General features: G+C 41.0%; 1 protein-coding gene across 4 annotated transcripts in view; it reads right to left on the bottom strand.

The window, feature by feature from the left end:
• Nucleotides 1-4,335: 4,335 nt before the first annotated feature.
• The window catches only part of Mctp2 (multiple C2 and transmembrane domain containing 2), a 279,955-nt gene continuing 266,799 nt past the window's right edge, over nt 4,336-17,491 (bottom strand). For all 4 annotated transcript variants that reach the window (XM_037198675.1, XM_037198670.1, XM_028880331.2 and 1 more), the window contains 3 exons: nt 14,995-15,104; nt 8,427-8,524; nt 4,336-6,265 (listed from right to left, as the gene is read on the bottom strand). In XM_037198675.1, coding sequence (XP_037054570.1) covers nt 6,197-6,265; nt 8,427-8,524; nt 14,995-15,104 — 277 coding nt within the window. In that variant the 3' untranslated portion in view covers nt 4,336-6,196. The remainder of the gene's footprint in view (nt 6,266-8,426; nt 8,525-14,994; nt 15,105-17,491) is intronic.

Here is a 17,491-nt window from a genome sequence, read left to right as displayed (position 1 = left end):
AGGTTAAGGATGGGCAAGCTGTAACGGAAGTCCTTTCAGAAACTTAGTATGGCTAACACTGCCACAGACTTATGAATGGTTTTGTTGTTGCTGCTAATAGGTGAACATAGAGTTAATGATGCAGCTAATTTATTTCCTCATAAGAATCATCCTTGACTCTAATCACTGCTTCTCCCCGCGGGCCCCCCCCCCCCCCGTGTGTGTGTGTGTGTGTGTGTGTGTGTGTGTGTGTGTGTGTGTGTGTACATGTGTATATATACATGTGCACGAGCATGCACATGTTTGGAGGCCACAAGTCAACACTGAGTAACTTCTTTGTTGACCCCTACTACAGTTTGGCTACATTTCATTTATTTACCGTGTGAGTTGTTAGGCCCAAGTGTGACACACTTGGAGGCATGAGAACAGATTAAGAAACTTGAAAGCCGGGAGGTGGTGGTTCATGCCTTTAATCCCAGCACTTGCAAGGCAGAGGCAGGCAGATCTCTGTGAGTTCGAGGCCTGCCTGGTCTACAAAGCGAGTTCCAGGAAAGGCGCAAAGCTACACAGAGAAACCCTGTCTCGAAAAAAACAAAACAAACAAACAAACAAAATTGGTTTTTCTCCTTCCACAATGTGTGTCCTAAGACTGAATTCAGTTCACCAGGCTTGGCAACAAATACTTTTATTTGCTGAGCTATCTTGCTAGCCCCACTCACCTTTGCTTTTGGAAACAAGGTCTCTCAATGAATCTGGTGCTCATTGAGTTTCCGGGACTGGCTACTCAGTGAACTCCAAGGATCCACCTATCTCTACCTCCCAGCACTGGGCTTAAAGACATGGGCCACCATACCCTACTCTTATGTGAGAGGTGGGAATCCAGATTGTGGCCCTTGTGCTGACACAGCAGGTACGTTATAAATAAGCCAGCTCCACTCTTCACAATCTTCACCACCTCAGGATTATATGTCTGAATGTTGCCTTCAAGATTCACTTTCTGAAACAGCAAGCCTTCACTCAGTTTGAGCAAGTTCTAAAGTATGCTTCTCCTAGGTATGGGGTGTTTCTTCTTTGAGCACTTTCTTCACACAGTGTTATCTCCATATTATGCCCATTGGAGGCTCTTCAGGCTCCTCAGCCTCAACACTGACTCCCACAGTCCCTCCATGGCTCCCACACATTTCTTCTGTAAATGATTCTCTACTTACTTCCGCAGCAAAATGCAACAACACTTCCCTAGACTCGGAGAAAGCCTATAAATTATTAACATTTTATTTCCTTGGATCAAATAGCCATCTTTGACTCTGCTCTCTCTCTCCAGTCAAGTAGATACAGACATCAGTTTCTCCTCATTTTTTTTCTTACTGTTTCCCAATTAGACCTTTATAGTTCCTCTCCCTGTACAATGATATGTAAGCCTAGGGCACCATTAGTTTATATTAGGAATGCTGCAAATGACTTAGAACTATTCTCTATATATTCCTAATTGCGAAGCCACCCACTGCAACTAGAGCAAAAGTTTTATGAAACTTCAATCAGCTGCTTGAAAGTAGCTATTTATTACTTACCTCTGCCAAGGGAATGTTACCTATTTTGCTTATGTGTATCAATCTGTGTTCAGTATTTTAACTGCCAAGTTACAAGAAAACAAGAGAAGAACCGAAAGGTCATTTTACAGTTCACAAATATTACATTTTCTATTGCCATGTAAGAGTTTCTCCAAATATAAGTCATTATATAATTGAATGGTTTGTCATTGACATAGCCAGAAATCATATATCATACAAAATAAGCTCTCTGCTTCATGCAAGTAATTGTTATCCAGGATCTGAACAAGAATCTTATCCTGATTATTCCCTTTCTCCGATAGCAACATATGAAAAGACACAAAAACAAATGGCCTGTGATTGTGCTGTTAGGCACATGATTTTTGTTGTTGTTGTTGTTTTTTGTTTTGTTTGTTTTTTCGAGACAGGGTTTTTCTGTGTAGCTTTGCGCCTTTCCTGGAACTCACTTTGTAGACCAGGCTGGCCTTGAACTCACAGAGATCTGCCTGCCTCCGCCTCGAGAGTGCTGGGATTAAAGGCATGTGTTACCACTGCCCGGCCCAAACCTTGATCTTTAAATTATTGAATAATGGTGTTTGAAGGCAGGGAATTTGGAAGGTAATTAGGATGTAGGTACTTCGTGATGATGATAATGGTTTTGTAGGAGATGTGCATTAACACTCTCCAATTCACCATCTGATGCCCTCACCATGTTATGCTGCAGGAGGAAGTGGAAACTCATATAGCACAAAGACAAAGGTAACATCATCTGAGCAGGAGAACTTTGAATGGTTTGAAGAATAGAATCTATTTAGTCAGAAATTGTAGGGGGAGATATCACAAGTGAAAGGGATAACATGAATGAAAACTAACCCAGCTCAATGTGGTTGCTACCATTTCCATGCTATGTGGAATATTGCAGATAGTGGACTTGAAGGGTGGCCATGGTCATCAGAATGGAAGCAATGCCACATCAACCCTTGACTGACTACATTTTATAGATTTGGAGATGAGATAAAAGTACATCGAATAAAAACATATATATTTGAGAGGACTCCTGGCTCAAGTCCAGGAGACAAGCCTTTAAGATGTTTTGGCAGCGCTATAAATGTGAGTATGGGATTAAGAAGAGAACCGTGAACACTTCACACAACTTTAGCATTCCCACTTAATTGTCTTTAAGTTGAATAATATGAATATGGAATCTTGAAATTTCTACAAAATCATTAAGTGGATTTTACATACTCTGATTTATGTGGCTGTATCTTGTACCTTGTAGTCCATCTTTCCTTGGATGTGATTCAACCTTCATTCAGAGTATCCACACTGCATATGCTACCCGCCTGTTAGGCACATAATAGTTGTCATGCAAACCAACATAGGAAAGAGAGTGATGTGCTAATAAAATAATTTACCAGGACACCAATACATAATTTATTGAAATACACTCCAATAAATCAGTGAGTGAGTTTCTATAGAGAGAAAACCATGCCACTCAGAGAAGCAGATGGAAGTTATGTCATTGCAAGTAAAAGAGAAGTTACTTAGTCTTTTTATAGTGGATCTCTTGTGTTGGTCCATGTCTGAGGGGACAGGTAGACCTCTTGGTACCTCCTTAAACAGTAAGTTTTATAACAAGACTCATGTTTTAAAGACTGGCCTGTAAGGCATTGAATCTTTCTCTGTTCTGCCAGCCGGCTCCCAAATAATGACCTGGAGACTTCTTATTAATTATGAAAGTTCATCCTGTAGCTTAGGCTTGTTTCTAACTAGCTCTTGTAACTTAAATGAATCCATTTTTTAAAATCTATGTTCTGCCACATGCCATTCCCTTTCTTCCATCTTGCACCTCCCATTTCCTCTCCATGTCTGGCTGGCGACCCCATCTTTTTCTTCCCAAAGCCCTCCCTGTCCATGGAAGTCCACCTATACCTCCTGCCTAGCTATTGGCCATTTAGCTTTTTATTATACCAATCATAGCAATACATTTTCACACACTGTACAAATATCCCACAGAGCTGGTCTTTTGTGTAAATCGTTGGGAGTGTTTAGGGGTTAGGCTCCAGATGTCTATGTAAGGAATTTAGGGTCACTAGGGAGCCAGGCTCCAAAGACTCGTGTCTGGACTGTTGAGGTGTAGGAATTTTGCTTTCATTTGGCTCTTCTGTTTTTAGAGTGGCCATTGGCTATCAGATTCACTGTTGTGGTACTGCAGTGATTCCATTCTAGTATCATGCATTTTATTCAATACTGGTATCAAAGCACACAAACTGTCATGCTGGCAAATCTGTACATGCCAAAGGACTGCTTTCTAGAAGTGCAAATTTAAAAATTCTCAGGAAGAAGAAGAAAAATCTTGAAGAAGTTGCTAAGATCTTGGGTTAGAACAAATCTTCCTTTTGAATATCAACTAGTGGAAGAAGGAAAAGGAAATTCATGATAGTTATGGTGCCATGCATACAAGGACAATAGTTCTGCCCACAGTGTGTAACAGGTGCTTCTTCAAGATGGATGAAGTATCAAATTATAGTGTTTGTGATTCTCTGAGATCCTGGGCCAAGGCAGTGTCTGTAAGGATTAGACCTGTACAACTATAATAATTATATAAATCTTAACATTTCACTTCCAACAAACACTCATTTTCTCACATGCAATGTCAATTTTATCAACTAGCAATTATCTTCAGTAGAGAGTTTAGGAAAAATTGGCCCTGTCCTGCTCTCAAATACCAGCTGGCATTTGTGTCCTGAATTTAATGCTGTGAGTTCTATTTGGGCTACAGAGGAAAGAAGTCTCACTAATGACACCTTTTTGTCAGGAAAATTATTTCATTTAGAAATTCTAAAGCAAAAGAACAGCCATGAAGGATGGGATCCACATTTAAATAAATAAGGGGTTATTTCACTCCCCAAAGTTTTCATTCCAATGACTGATCAGATCTCACGCAAGGCGGCTTAAAGATGTCTGCCTTGGGTCGTTACTAAATGACAGACTATGATAAACTGGATGACAGGGATGAGACAATGCAGTATTGTTTACACAGAAGATTGAGTAACTGGTTAGACAAAGAAGTTCTCGAGTATCTATTGTATGTACAACTAACAGATTTCCTGGGGCTTTTAGAATCTCCTCAAGGCTCTTTTCCAGTCAGCTTCATTAACTTGAAGTAAATCAAATCATGCAGAAATCGGGCTCCGTCACAAAGAAACCAGGAAGAAGGATATGAAGAAAAACAGACGTGAGATGATAAAGTTTAGAATCTTTGGCATTTTTCATAAAACATTTTGTTTGGAGATTATTAAATCACAATGCAGAAACAAAGAAAGAAAGAAGAAAACATACGTAAATTAGGTCTTTTTACCTCAACGTTTCTTTACAATATATATACAAACCTGCACATAGCAAGTATGTGTCAATGAAACATAGATTTTGAAGCTTAAATATAATTTTAACACAAATGAATCTGTACACATTTTCTACATGCACAAAATTAATTGTTTTTAAATTGGCAGGGTATGCTGTGGAGAGCCAGTTGCTTGGGACTCTGGCGCTATTTACAGAGGACTTTTGGGTGGTTGTTTTGTATGAACAGGGTTTTGAAATAAGCTGTTATTGTCTATATCTCATTTTGACCATCAGGAAAAATAAAAGACAAATTCAGGGAGCCCAAAACATTTTAACTGTCTGCTCAAAACACTGGATAGCTGAAATGCTTATATTTCACTAAGAGTCTCTAAGTAAGCCCCTTCACACTTTCATATTTCTAGACACTTTCTGAATTTACTAATTTGTCTCCCCCAGCCCCCACCATCTTTCTGAGGATGCATATCGACATCTTGTTTTGGTAATAAGCAAAAACTGAAGTTGGAAGAAATCACATTTTTATAGCAGCAAAATACTATCATGAAATCCTTACTCTTCAAATGAGTGGCTCCTTGGGACCTTCAAGGATACCCCCTGCCTACAACAGCTGAGATGTGATACAGGCTGGCATCCAATACTAAGGGTTCACCAAATACATAAAGAGGTCTTGAGTAATCACAGCTGATTCCAAACTATTTGGGTTTAATTCTGGAAGTCACAAAATGTTCATTTTCTAACGTACATTATCTGGATGGAAAGAATTTGAAACAAGTGGCAGATCAAGACTGGAAATCAGTACACCTCTGTTGATGCTGCATTTTATGACTGTAATGGAGCAGAAGCTAGTGTGGCACGGCTCCTGGGCTGGCATGTAGCTTGTGACTGCCCTGCCTTAGCTTCTTCACTGTTGGGATTACAAGTGTGAGCCACAAGTCCCTGATGGAAATTACTGAATCTTAGTATAAATCGGCTGAAGGGATTGAAATAAGTTTAGCATGATTCTGGAAGCAAGGACAGTGTTCAGATATGTGGACCCCTTGTTTCATGTCCTACCTACATATGAATGAAAGACTCTCACAGTTTCAGACTTGAGACCTTTGGTTGGGTTGACTGTCTAGGCATCTGGGATACTTATGCATGGGGACATGTGTGCAGGTGTGTGCATCTGAATATGTGAAGAGAATAGAGGGTGATGAGAGGCTTGCACAGAGCACCCATTTCAGGACACCTGGGTACCACTGGCGCAGCCTAGACAGAGGTCTGATCAGCTACACATGGGACGCTGGAGTCCTCAGCCAGAGTGAGCCCTAGACAGTACTCCGCTTCTTCCGAAGTGGGCTGTGGCTGCCACAGAGCTTTAGCTCTGAATACTGCACCTGTGAAAACAAACAGACATGATGCTGGCAGTTAGGTAACCCTAGCTCACCACAGAGTGTGTTAATGGCTCCCCAAGGACACCACACGGCAAAGGATGGAAGATTCAAAGGTAATGAATCATTTTTTAAACACAGGATGGTGGGGGGAGGGATTAATTGCAGGAAGGGTTTCAGAAGTCATGCATCATTTCTTGAAACCAAAGTATTAAAAGCAGATTTTTTCTAATGAGATGCATGGGCTTCTACTTAACTCACCACTGCTGCTTGACTTTGGTCTTGCTTATACCAGCTTTCAACCGTAAATAACCTAATAACTGCCTCTTGGGGGTTGGTGATCATATGTTATGACACAACTTACTGAGTATTATTCATTTCAAAGTATTCTAATGATGGGGGAACATTCAGCCTCTTACATTCATGAATTTTACCAAAGGGGGGGCAAATATTGAAATTGATACTAGGCCCCAAACTTTTGTAGATGTCCTTTAAAATTAATTTGACTTACAGTGTAATGGCTAGAACATCTGTGATAAACATGGACACTGGGGAGTCCCCAGAGGCAAACTGTCATTGTCATTCAAAAGCACCCTTGGTGGGACAGGGGAACTCATGCTAATGCATGGAGGATCCGCTTTCAGATGTTTTGTCATATATATCTTCTCCGTGAATATACCAAGTATATCTGGGTGAACACTCCAAGGGCTGTTGCCAGGACCATGGAGAGATGGGGGTGATGAGAAATTTCTATTCACAGATGCTGTGTGAACTCATACTGTAACCCAAGTGATGGTACATTGCAAGCATCATGTTTTCATGTGTCGCTCTGGTAGGCTGGGGATAGAATGCATTTGTGTTCTTGGCCACATATGATCCTTCATTTCAGCATTTCTGCCATTAGGCTACCCTTTGCCCAAACCAGATAAACAAAAAGAAAAAATATATCCTTCCCATCTTGTGTTTTGTGAAAGTCCCCCAGGATAATGTAAGGTAATATAACTGTCAGTCTTAAATATAGAACAAACAAAGGCCAGGTTATTATTCCTCAATTATGTCATGAAAATGCTAGAGAGTAAATATAGCTTTATAGAATTTATTTTAAGTGGTTTAAGTCACGAAGTAAAAGTTTTTTGTTTGTGTGATTTTGTTGTTGCTGGTTTTTTGTTTGTTTGTTTTAAGAATCAGAGTCCGTTTTAATTTCTAGACTGTGAAATGAAGGGAAAGGGGCGCTTGAGAACTTTAGCCCCATGTGTCTATAATCCACCTGAAGATCCTGAGAAGCCAATTATGCTACATTGGTCTGCAGATGAAAATCAATGCTTGATTTGGGATTCTCCCAGACAATAAAAGACGGTGCCTTTGATCATCTTGATGATGCTTCATGCCACGCAATCCCCCTTTACCTACTCAGTGGACACTCTTCTCCATTAGCGAAATCACTGACTGCCTGCCTTCCTCTGGCTCTGGTGCAGGCAAGTCCGCAGGACCCCGGATGGGGCCATTCTTTGGGACTTTCTGTTATTGTTGCCTTTGTTAATCTCTGTGCATCCACAAAATTGAGGCGCTGCTGGACTAAGTGAGCATTCCCTGTGAATAATACTTGCAATTGATCTCAAATTTGATTTCTCACCACCTCTTCATCTGTGCGTATCAGAGTAAGTAGGGGCTTTGCCCTCAGCATTCCTAAATCTTTAGACGAAAGAGGATAGAAGGGAGGCTGAAGAGATAATTGGGGCAAGAAAGGAATAAAAAGAATAATCCTCTTGTCTCCTCCTTCCCCTAAAATGACTGCCATCTGGAGAACCAAGAAAATAAACAATACCCCTCAGCCCAGGATCTCATGCGACTCCTCCGAGTTCATCTCTCTCTCTTCAGGGAGGCAAGCAATCAAAATGGGGCCAACGCTGCAGCCCCATGGCTGCTCAGTATGAGATCCAGATTCACTCCTAAGCAACGCTTCTGCAGGATTTTCCCCAGTCATTATATACTTTGATCGGAAGGCTAGTTCTTCTCCCCACCGCCTCCCAGATAGAACTCTTTAGGGATTTTCTGATTCCTTATCTCAATTACTTACACAAGCACAGCCACGTGCCCTTCCAAATCTCTAGGGCTGGCAAGAACCCAGTGCTGGTGCCCCTGTGGGTGGTGACCAATCATCACCTACCTTCTGAACGTCTGAGGGTACCCTGGAGAGAAAGTCAAGGAGCTCGTTATTGTCGATGGAATAAGGGTTTCGAAGCTTCTTTGTAAATTTATTTATGCCTACAAAACAAAAATACAATGTGTTTATCATTCATGTCTATCTCCCCATCTATCTCCCCATCTACCCATCTACCTATCTCCCCATCTCCCTATCTATCTATCTATCTATCTATCTATCTATCTATCTATCTATCTATCATCTATCTATTATTCTCTATCTCTACCTGTCTACCATCTATCTTTGCAAACATGCCTGAGTGGGGAAAGGAGAGATGTTCACAACTAAAAATTAGTGTGAAAACAATTACTGAACTTCCAGTCATGCACACGTTGCTGTCATGTGGCATCATTCACAAAAAACTTTGTCCTGAAATGATGGAGGGTCGTGCTGTGGACAGGGGCCTCTCCCTTCTTCAGCTGTGAAAATCCCATTACAGTCCTAGCAGCAGGACTGCAGAAACATGGGCTTAAACAGGGGAACCGATTGGTTCCTTCGGTAACGACTGACTAAGAGCCTCCTCTGCTATGGAAACAAGCGTCCCAGATGGGAAAAGGCCTTTACTAGTCAAAACAAGTCCGTGCTTGGACACTCTGGACAAAACCTAGCTGTGGGGAGAGGGGGGTGAGGGCTCTAGTGGGTGGAAAGAAACTGCAGCAATCACTCTCTCCCTCCACTCATTTTCACAGGATCCTTTTCTCTCGCTGCAGAACAGAACTTGACATGTTGATTGCACGTTGCTGACAGAAACTGTGAAAAGTTATTATTGGAAAATTATCGTACTGTGGTGACTAACTTCATTTATGGACTGCAGCACTGGCACGCGTGTTTGTCCAGGCAACGGAGTCTGCACTAACTTAGAATGGGGACAGTAGGAATTAGAATGAGGGTCAATGTTCAAGATGCCTAGTGACCATGCAGCCTCTGTCAATCTTCAGCTGTGCATCTGGAGTTCCTGGGCATGCCCAGAACCTGGATTCCTCTGCAGAGAGAGATTCCTCCCAACCTTCTTTTGTCTTCTACTCTGCTCCTTGGGGTGCCTCTGCCTTATCCAGATCTCATAAGCTAGAGTCTTTTCACCAAATGTCAACCCCCTTTTTTTTTTCATGTTGAGTTTTAGAAGCAGAAAGACTAGGTGGCCTTCTGAAGTTTTGCCACAGGGTGCTTGTTTAACAAGGATCGTATCTGAAGGCCCGCCTGTCCCAATGATGCTGAATGAATGAATGCTCAGCTTAGTTGTGCTCTGAATGGCTCCTACTCAGAAGCCAAGTTCAACAGTTCCCATCACATAAAAGGTTTGATGTTTCCCTTTGTTCATTAAATATGACTTTGCTTTCATCTAAGGACTAGACTTCCTGCATGGCATTGTACCTGACACAATGACAACCTCCAGTCCTTTCTTTGGGGGGTCAGATTTACATCTGCTTTGCAAATGGGAGCCGGCCATTGTTCATGAGTAAATGGTGGCTTGGTGGTTGGGCTGGGGAAGGATCTCAGTAATGCTCCCCTTTCCTTCAAGTCAAAGCTGCACTCTGCCTTTCTTCCCTCTACCCCCACAGCAAGCTTCGTGTTTGGAACTAAAATTCCCCCCAGCGTTCCTTTAAACTAAAATACTCTCACTGTGTTATTCTAAAGACATTTAATTGTAGCATGGGCTTTTTGGCAAAAGAAAAACAGACAAGGCAAAGTGATGAAGGGAGACAAAGACGTATTGAGAAAAGATGTATCTTCTATTGTTAATTATATATAGTGTGCGCATCTGGAGCCTTTACAACGAACAGCAAGGCAGGGATAATATCACAGCCGATCAAAACACTGCATTCTTAGTCACTGAGAAGATTACAAACCTGCACCACAGCTCAGTCGCACCCATAAAGGCAGAAGTAGTCCACAATGCAGTGAGACTGACTACGTTTGAAAAACTTGGAATAAAAATCACAAGGTATTCGGCTTGCATGCTTCAGAAGCTTAGCTTATTTTTAAGGTATCTTAGGTTGAACAATTTCAGGTATTCTGCAAAATTATCTATTCTGTGAGATCAAGTATGAAGAGGATGGACATCATAGACTCCTTGGTCAACTTTATGGGGTAATAGAGCAACAGCAAAGGCAGAGCCATACCCAGGGTCCCATCCTAGCTTCATAACATATTAACTGTGATTTCAGGTACATCACTTCACCCTCTTGGGCCCAAGATTTCTGACAATGCAATCTTTATAATAGAAACTTTCCCTCTGTAGTTTCCAGGGTTGATGATAGACTCACGTTGAGTAAGGTAGGCAAGGATTTTATCATCTGCAATTATCCAACAATACAGGGTAAATGGAGTCAGCACTGTAGATGCTACTTAGATAATACCACAAGGAGGTAGTGATGAAAAAGGTCTTTGTGCTATTGGTCATCACACACTATTTTGGGAGCACATACCCAAACATGAAAGTTGTATCTTGATCCAGTGAATACTAGTCATAATTTTAGACTTTTTAAAAACTGAAATGATACAGATAGAGTTATCTTTTGTTGCTATTGCTAGCCAAGAAAAAAAAAAAGAGTCAAATGAGATGCAAATTGTGAGGCAGAACATTTGGTAATGAAGTCATCGGTGAGTAGTTGCAGATCATACAACATACAGATCAATTAATGGCGCTGAGGCCTCCAATAGGGAAAAAAATCACTTGGAGAAGTTACGTGTCTGCTTTGCATTTTTGTAACACAATAACAACCACGTGGCATAGAATGTCACTGTCTATCAAGTACTTGAGTACGTTGTACACAGTTCCAAGTACAGCACTTTGGTTGAGTTGTAAGACAGAGCAGCCACGCTTGTCCTGTCAAATCCTGAGCTCCTTCCATGTGACCATACCATGTTCTCAAATGAAAATACAAGTGAATGGGTCAGGGTTCCTTCTTACAAACAGCTCCAAATGTAGATGAGGAGTTTTTATCTACCTTTCAGCAATGGAAGTGTCTCAGACCAGAACTGATAGACAATAAGAACAGCATCCACAATACGGGATAAAATCAAAGGAATTAAGGAAAACATCTCAAAAGAAAAAGAAAAAAAAAAGCATTGGACTGAATTGCGGAAATGTGTGGCCTTCTGGAAGTGTATATATCACACAGGTCAGCAAAGTCCCATAGAGTCTTCTAGAAATGTGTGTATCATACAAGTTAGCAAAGTATGGTAGAAAAAGCTTCCTAAGGATGATTTCAGATTTTTTTTTTAAAACTGACCCTTTGTGGAAATTTGCAAAGTCACTCTCCCAAAATAAAGAAGTGGTAGGTGCCATAGTAAGGGTCACCTTTACGGAACACAACTATGAGCATTCAGAGTCAATTGCTCATATTTCCAACTATTTCATACATACTGTTTACACTCAGATGCCTACACTATGCACTACTGAACTACCAAGCCAAAGAGCAAAGACAGTGTTTCACCTGTCAAAACTTCATGGTGAATTTTCCGAGTCCAGTTTTTCTCAGGAGAGTTCTGAAGCTAAGCTGTTTTCCTAGGTTTTTGTCAAATAATATCTGTCAAATAATAAATGCATCTACAAAAGTATTTACTGCATAAAATATGAGATATAGTGACTATAATTTAGTTAGTTTTTCCAAAAAGTTGAAGCCATCAGTTTTTTATACTAATTCATCTGCTTTAGCAGTCAACAAAAATTAACAGGTAACTTTTAGAATAAGCCATCTAAACCTTAATAAGGTTAGAAGGAGCAATGAAAGTTTTAGGCATATACAGGTAACTTTTTCTATGTGACAAGGTGTGAGTCTACAAGGGATATAATCATTTCAAGGACATACAAGAATATTCTCTGAGATTATGCTAACTAATAACTAACTCATAACTAACTAATAATTAATTTGGGAAAGGAGGGGTCATAATAGAATTGCAAAAATGTATTCCAAAATGCAATAGTTGTTTTGCATGAGGAGAGGAGGCAAGCCACCATGTATTAATGGTTAAGGCTTGGACTCCATTACCAGTTAGTAAACTGATCAATAAGCTTAGAGGGTAGAACTAAGCAACCAGAATGAAAGACTGAAAAGATTTGTTTGGGCCAATGAGAGCAGAATGAGCTCCATGCTATTTAACAATATCAGCCACAAACTGAAAAACAAGTAGAAGAGCATTTTATTAAGTTTATGCAGAGATGTTAGAAAGCTGCTAAGATGCGAGATGATAAAATCAGAAGTCAAAGTGAATTGGGTAAATAGAAAGAGGCACTGGATTGCCAAAATTGACAACCAGAAGAAGAGACACAACCATGTAGTTTTTTCCATATCTGAACTCCACATCCCTGTATTAGACAGCTAGGCATCAAAAATATTAGCAAAAGAAATGTCTGTGCTGAACCTAGGCTGACTTTTCCCTTGCCATTCCCTAAAAACAGAGTATGCCTATTATTTACCATATTTTATATAGTTTTATATATTAGTAATCCAAGGGATTATGCACAGGTTAGAGGCAAATACTATGTCAGTATATATGAGACTTAAACATCTAGAGAAGTGGGTCACAGTATTCAGGGAAACACTTTCTTGAGGAAATGTAGGAAAGACTGTATCAGCCTTCTTCCTTGAAGTAAGGATGCTCAGAGGGATAATCAACTATGAATAATGTTTAACAGCTGACTGTGGCATTCCGTTCAACGTGAACAAGATAGTAGCCAAAGGCTTATCACTGTCAACCACATCTGGTTAGAAGATAACATCTAAGTGCTAAAGGTAAATGGAAATTGGATTTGAAAATAAATACCTACAAAAATGAAGGAAGAATAAAATTATTTTATCTATACAGTGTAGCACTGTTTCAAACTTCCTACTTGATCCTCATTCATGCCTAATATTTTTAAGTCAAAACTCCATGAAGAAGGAATTAGAATATGTTCTTCCTTTGACTGGCTACAATGGAGGGAGCCTTCTTTAACATTTTCACCTCCTAGGACACCAGGAGAGCACACCCCCCAGAATCAACTAAGCAGGGTTCATGGGGGCTCACAGAGTCTGAGGTGGCAATCACAGAGCCTGGGTGGGTCTGCACTAGGTCCTCAGCATATATGTTATGGTTGTTGGCTTGGTATTTGGGGGGAACCCGTAACAGTGAAGTGGGGCTGTCTCTGATACTTTTGCCTGCTTTGGGGACTTTCTTCTCCTACTGGGTTGCCTCAGCCACCCTTGATGTGAAGGTTTGTACCTGGTCTTATTGTATCTTGCCTTGATGTGAAGGTTTGTACCTGGTCTTATTGTATCTTGTCATACCATGTTCGGTTGATATCACTGGAAGGCCTGCTCTTTTCTGACGGGAGACTAGGACTCGGAGTGGTTCTCGGGGAGAGGGAAGGTGGGAGGGGGCAGGAGGTGTGGGGGGAGGGGCAGCTGTGGTCAGGTTGTATGGTATGAGAGAATAAATAAAAAATTTAAAAAGGACAATTTCAGCTCCAAAATAACATAGAGAATGACTGAGTTGCCCTCTCCCACTCCTTGCTGTTCTGTATTCTTTTGAGTTATTTCATTTCTCCAATAACTCCTCTCATTTCTTCATATCTACTTTGGCTATTTTCATCAGCAGTTTCTCTCTACCAGCCCCATCTTGGAAGAATTCCATGATGGCTCTAGAAAGAGGGTGTAGATTTAATCTTCATTTCCAGGCTCCCTGCTGTTGTTTACAGGTGACTGCATCCCGGGAGTCTCTCAGGACTTCTCTGAGTATCTTCATGGGCAAGAGCCCATGAAATGATGAAGATGGGGGATTCAGCAACAGGCCTAAGACAAAGGCTGCTGGCTCTTCTATCAATGACATTAGCGTGATCCTAACACACTCTCTTTGTCATCCCAGCAAAGATACGCAGTTCACAAAGAGGCTTCCATTTTGTCCAGCTGCTTGCTTGAATGTGAAATCTAGTCATGAAATGGGTGCCAACATCACATCACCATTTCTCTCGCTGCTTTCTCAAAGTGGCTAAACTATGCAGGCAAGCCATATCCCCTGCAAGCAAGAGCTTCTTCCTCTTTCACCCACTGCTTAGGCAGTCACAGATGTCCATTCATCCCCGCACTGCTTCTGGATTTAACTATGAGGTGAGCTTATTTCTTTCCTGCACTTGAGGTGAAGCATCAGAGAAGTCAGGCAGTGGCCAGAACCATTTTTACTGTCTATAAAGGGCAGCATGCAGGTGTGTGCCCACCATTTGAACCACGGTGTTTCTGGAAAGTTACTAGGCCACAGCCATATATTATTCAAAGGGATTTATGACCAGGAAAGCCTAAAGGGAAAGAGGAAGCCCAATCATAGTTTCATTTGATTGTGATTCTGCACAAGGCTTATAAATATCCACATGGAGCCCTTATGCAACTGGCCTTTGCAGAGAGGTCCTGGAAGTTTTCATTTCCCAAATGTTTTCCTTAATCTCATGTTTAATTGGTAACAAGAGCACTTTTAAAGTTTATGGTTGTACTTTAAAAATGAATAATTTGTTCTTACCTGGAACTGCCTGCTAGCCAAAGGATCATGGCAAACTTACCCCAGAGTAGAACGATATACCGGAGAGGGATGAAGTACAAAGCCACCGTGGCTATGGCCAGAATCAAACAGGCCAGCAGAGAGAGGAAGGGGACTGTCCAGTTAAACACGCTGTGGACAAACCACATTAGTGTCAGTTCATCTGATGCTGAAAAACTGCCACAGAGACATCATATCGTTTGCATTTCTGGTGTAGTTATAAAATAAGGTCAATTAAAAAAGTTTCTTTGAGCATGGTATATATGAGTGTGTGTGTGTACCTCTAGTAAATAAAACCTGAAGATAAAATTCGGCTAAACTGACAGCGTGCCTAACTGGACACCACCTGAGACATTTTAATAAGGAGACTATCAGAAGACCAGTTAGCACTGAACTTGTCAGAAAATCAGCAACACTGGCTTCCTCAAGCCACCAGTCTCCAACAAAACCCTTCCTACACTGCACCGCGACTGAGGACAGCAGCCCCTTCATGACAGCTTGGTGCCTATGTCTCTGCAAAACTGATTGTTTGTTAAGTCATTTCTAAGCCGATGCTTCTCTCTCAGGGAACACACAGTGGCTAGGAAATGTGTAGAAAAGGGAGATTCTTATTGCTGGGTTTTCATGATTTTGTGTGCAAATGGGGCCCTAGAATGTGAGCTACGGGGGTGAACGCAGTGTGAGCAGCACTGTGCGGTTCTCAAAAATCTGCCTGCCTCCTGAGCTCCCAGCTGTGCCTAGACTTTCCAACCGCTGCTTCACCTTCATGGACAAAGGATTTGTGGATGAACTGCCCTGTACTGGGAGTACATAGAACTTCTTCCGTTGTCTTTGTTTGGAGAGAATGAGGAGAAATACTGGATCATTTCAGAGGAAGCAAACTAAGCTAGCCCTCAGGCCATTAAGTGTCATATATTATGTTCATGTATCTGGACTGCACTGCTCTCAATAATTCTGCCATTTAGATACTAGCCATGTTTTATGGACGAGCAAATTGAGACTGATTTATATAAATAATCAATATTCAGGGCGGGCTGGGGACATGGCTGGGTAAGTAAACCTGTTTGCTGGGCAAGCATGAGGAGCTGAGTTCAGATCTCTGATACCAGCATTAGAAAGAACAACACCAAACAAACCCAAATCCATAAAACAGGCATGGCTATCTGCCCTGCAATCCCACCGGCAAGTGACTAGGGGTTGGTTCACAGGAGCTCACTTGATGACCACCCCAGCTGAAACAGAAATCTCCAGGTGTAGTGAAAGACTGCCTCAAAGGAGTAAGGGAGAGAGCCAGAGAGCAGAACACCTGGCATCTTCCCGTTGATGCAATGCATGTTTTCATAGGAGCAGCTGCACCCCCAGGACACTGTGCACACACATTCGTATACCATATACACACACCATAAATAAACAGTCATGGTTTCACCAATAATGATGAACTGCAAGTAGCTCAGATGATTGTCAATAATGCTTAAATTTTTATCCATTGAGAGGATAATGATTATTATGTTCCTATTAAGCAAATTTGTGTACCTTTTGGAAAAATCTAAAGGACAATTTTATTAGAGTTTAAGAGAAAAACAGAATATAGGTTAGGAGGAAATCCAGGCATCCACCAGGAGGAGAGATGAAAGAAAATTCATTCCTTCTAGGTTCAGCATGGAATTTAAACAGTGTTAGCTTAATAAGACAATCATTACATAGTCTCTTTCATCAGAGGCTCCTAGCTCTAAATCTTCATCTATCAGTTTAGTCCTCACCCCTCATCAAGAAACTTCCCTTTACAACAGACAGAGACCATTACAGAAAATCACAACCACACAAAATTCAGAGCTGGGGAGTCCAGTCCCAATGTATACATCTAGAAAACACTCCCACACTTAAGCTCCGGAAACACTGAGGAAGAGAGAGCAGAAAGATTTTAAAAGCCAGAGGAACAGGCAGTGTGCTGTTGAGATGATGTCTCCTAGTAAATGTCAAAAGCTACATTCATGAAGTCTCACAATCATGACTGCTTAATCAGGAGATAATCAAGGCCGGCAATGATAGACAAGCTCAAGTGGACATGGGAAAGCCCAGGAGACCTCAACCTACACAAAGAACTCCAGGGAATTAAGGAACACTGAAAGTGGGAGAAACAGTCTTTCCTAGGGAAGAGCACATCAACTTGTTATTCACTACCAAATGTTCAACCCTGAAAACAGACCAACAAGAGACATTATATGAATTGAACAGGTTGTATTTAGGAATATACATGTATATATTTATACATATACTCATGGATGCAACAATTAACGAAAGAGGAGGCCATGAATTTGAAAGAGAGACAGGAGAATATGGGAGGGTTTTGAGGGAAGAAAGGGTAGGGGGAAATGATATAATTATAATTTCAAAAAACAAAAAAGTAATTAAAAATGAAAAAGTTCTACTAAAAATGGAAATGGGCCACTGAGCTAAGGAAAGAGTCCTAAAAGCAAATTTTTGTAGCTTTTAATATGACTGTTGACTATCTTATGCTA

Source organism: Peromyscus leucopus, chromosome 1 (assembly GCF_004664715.2).
Source record: "Peromyscus leucopus breed LL Stock chromosome 1, UCI_PerLeu_2.1, whole genome shotgun sequence".
Classification (NCBI taxonomy): domain Eukaryota; kingdom Metazoa; phylum Chordata; class Mammalia; order Rodentia; family Cricetidae; genus Peromyscus; species Peromyscus leucopus.
The sequence above is the reverse complement of the archived record's forward strand: the minus strand, read 5'-3'. Positions and strand labels throughout refer to the sequence as shown.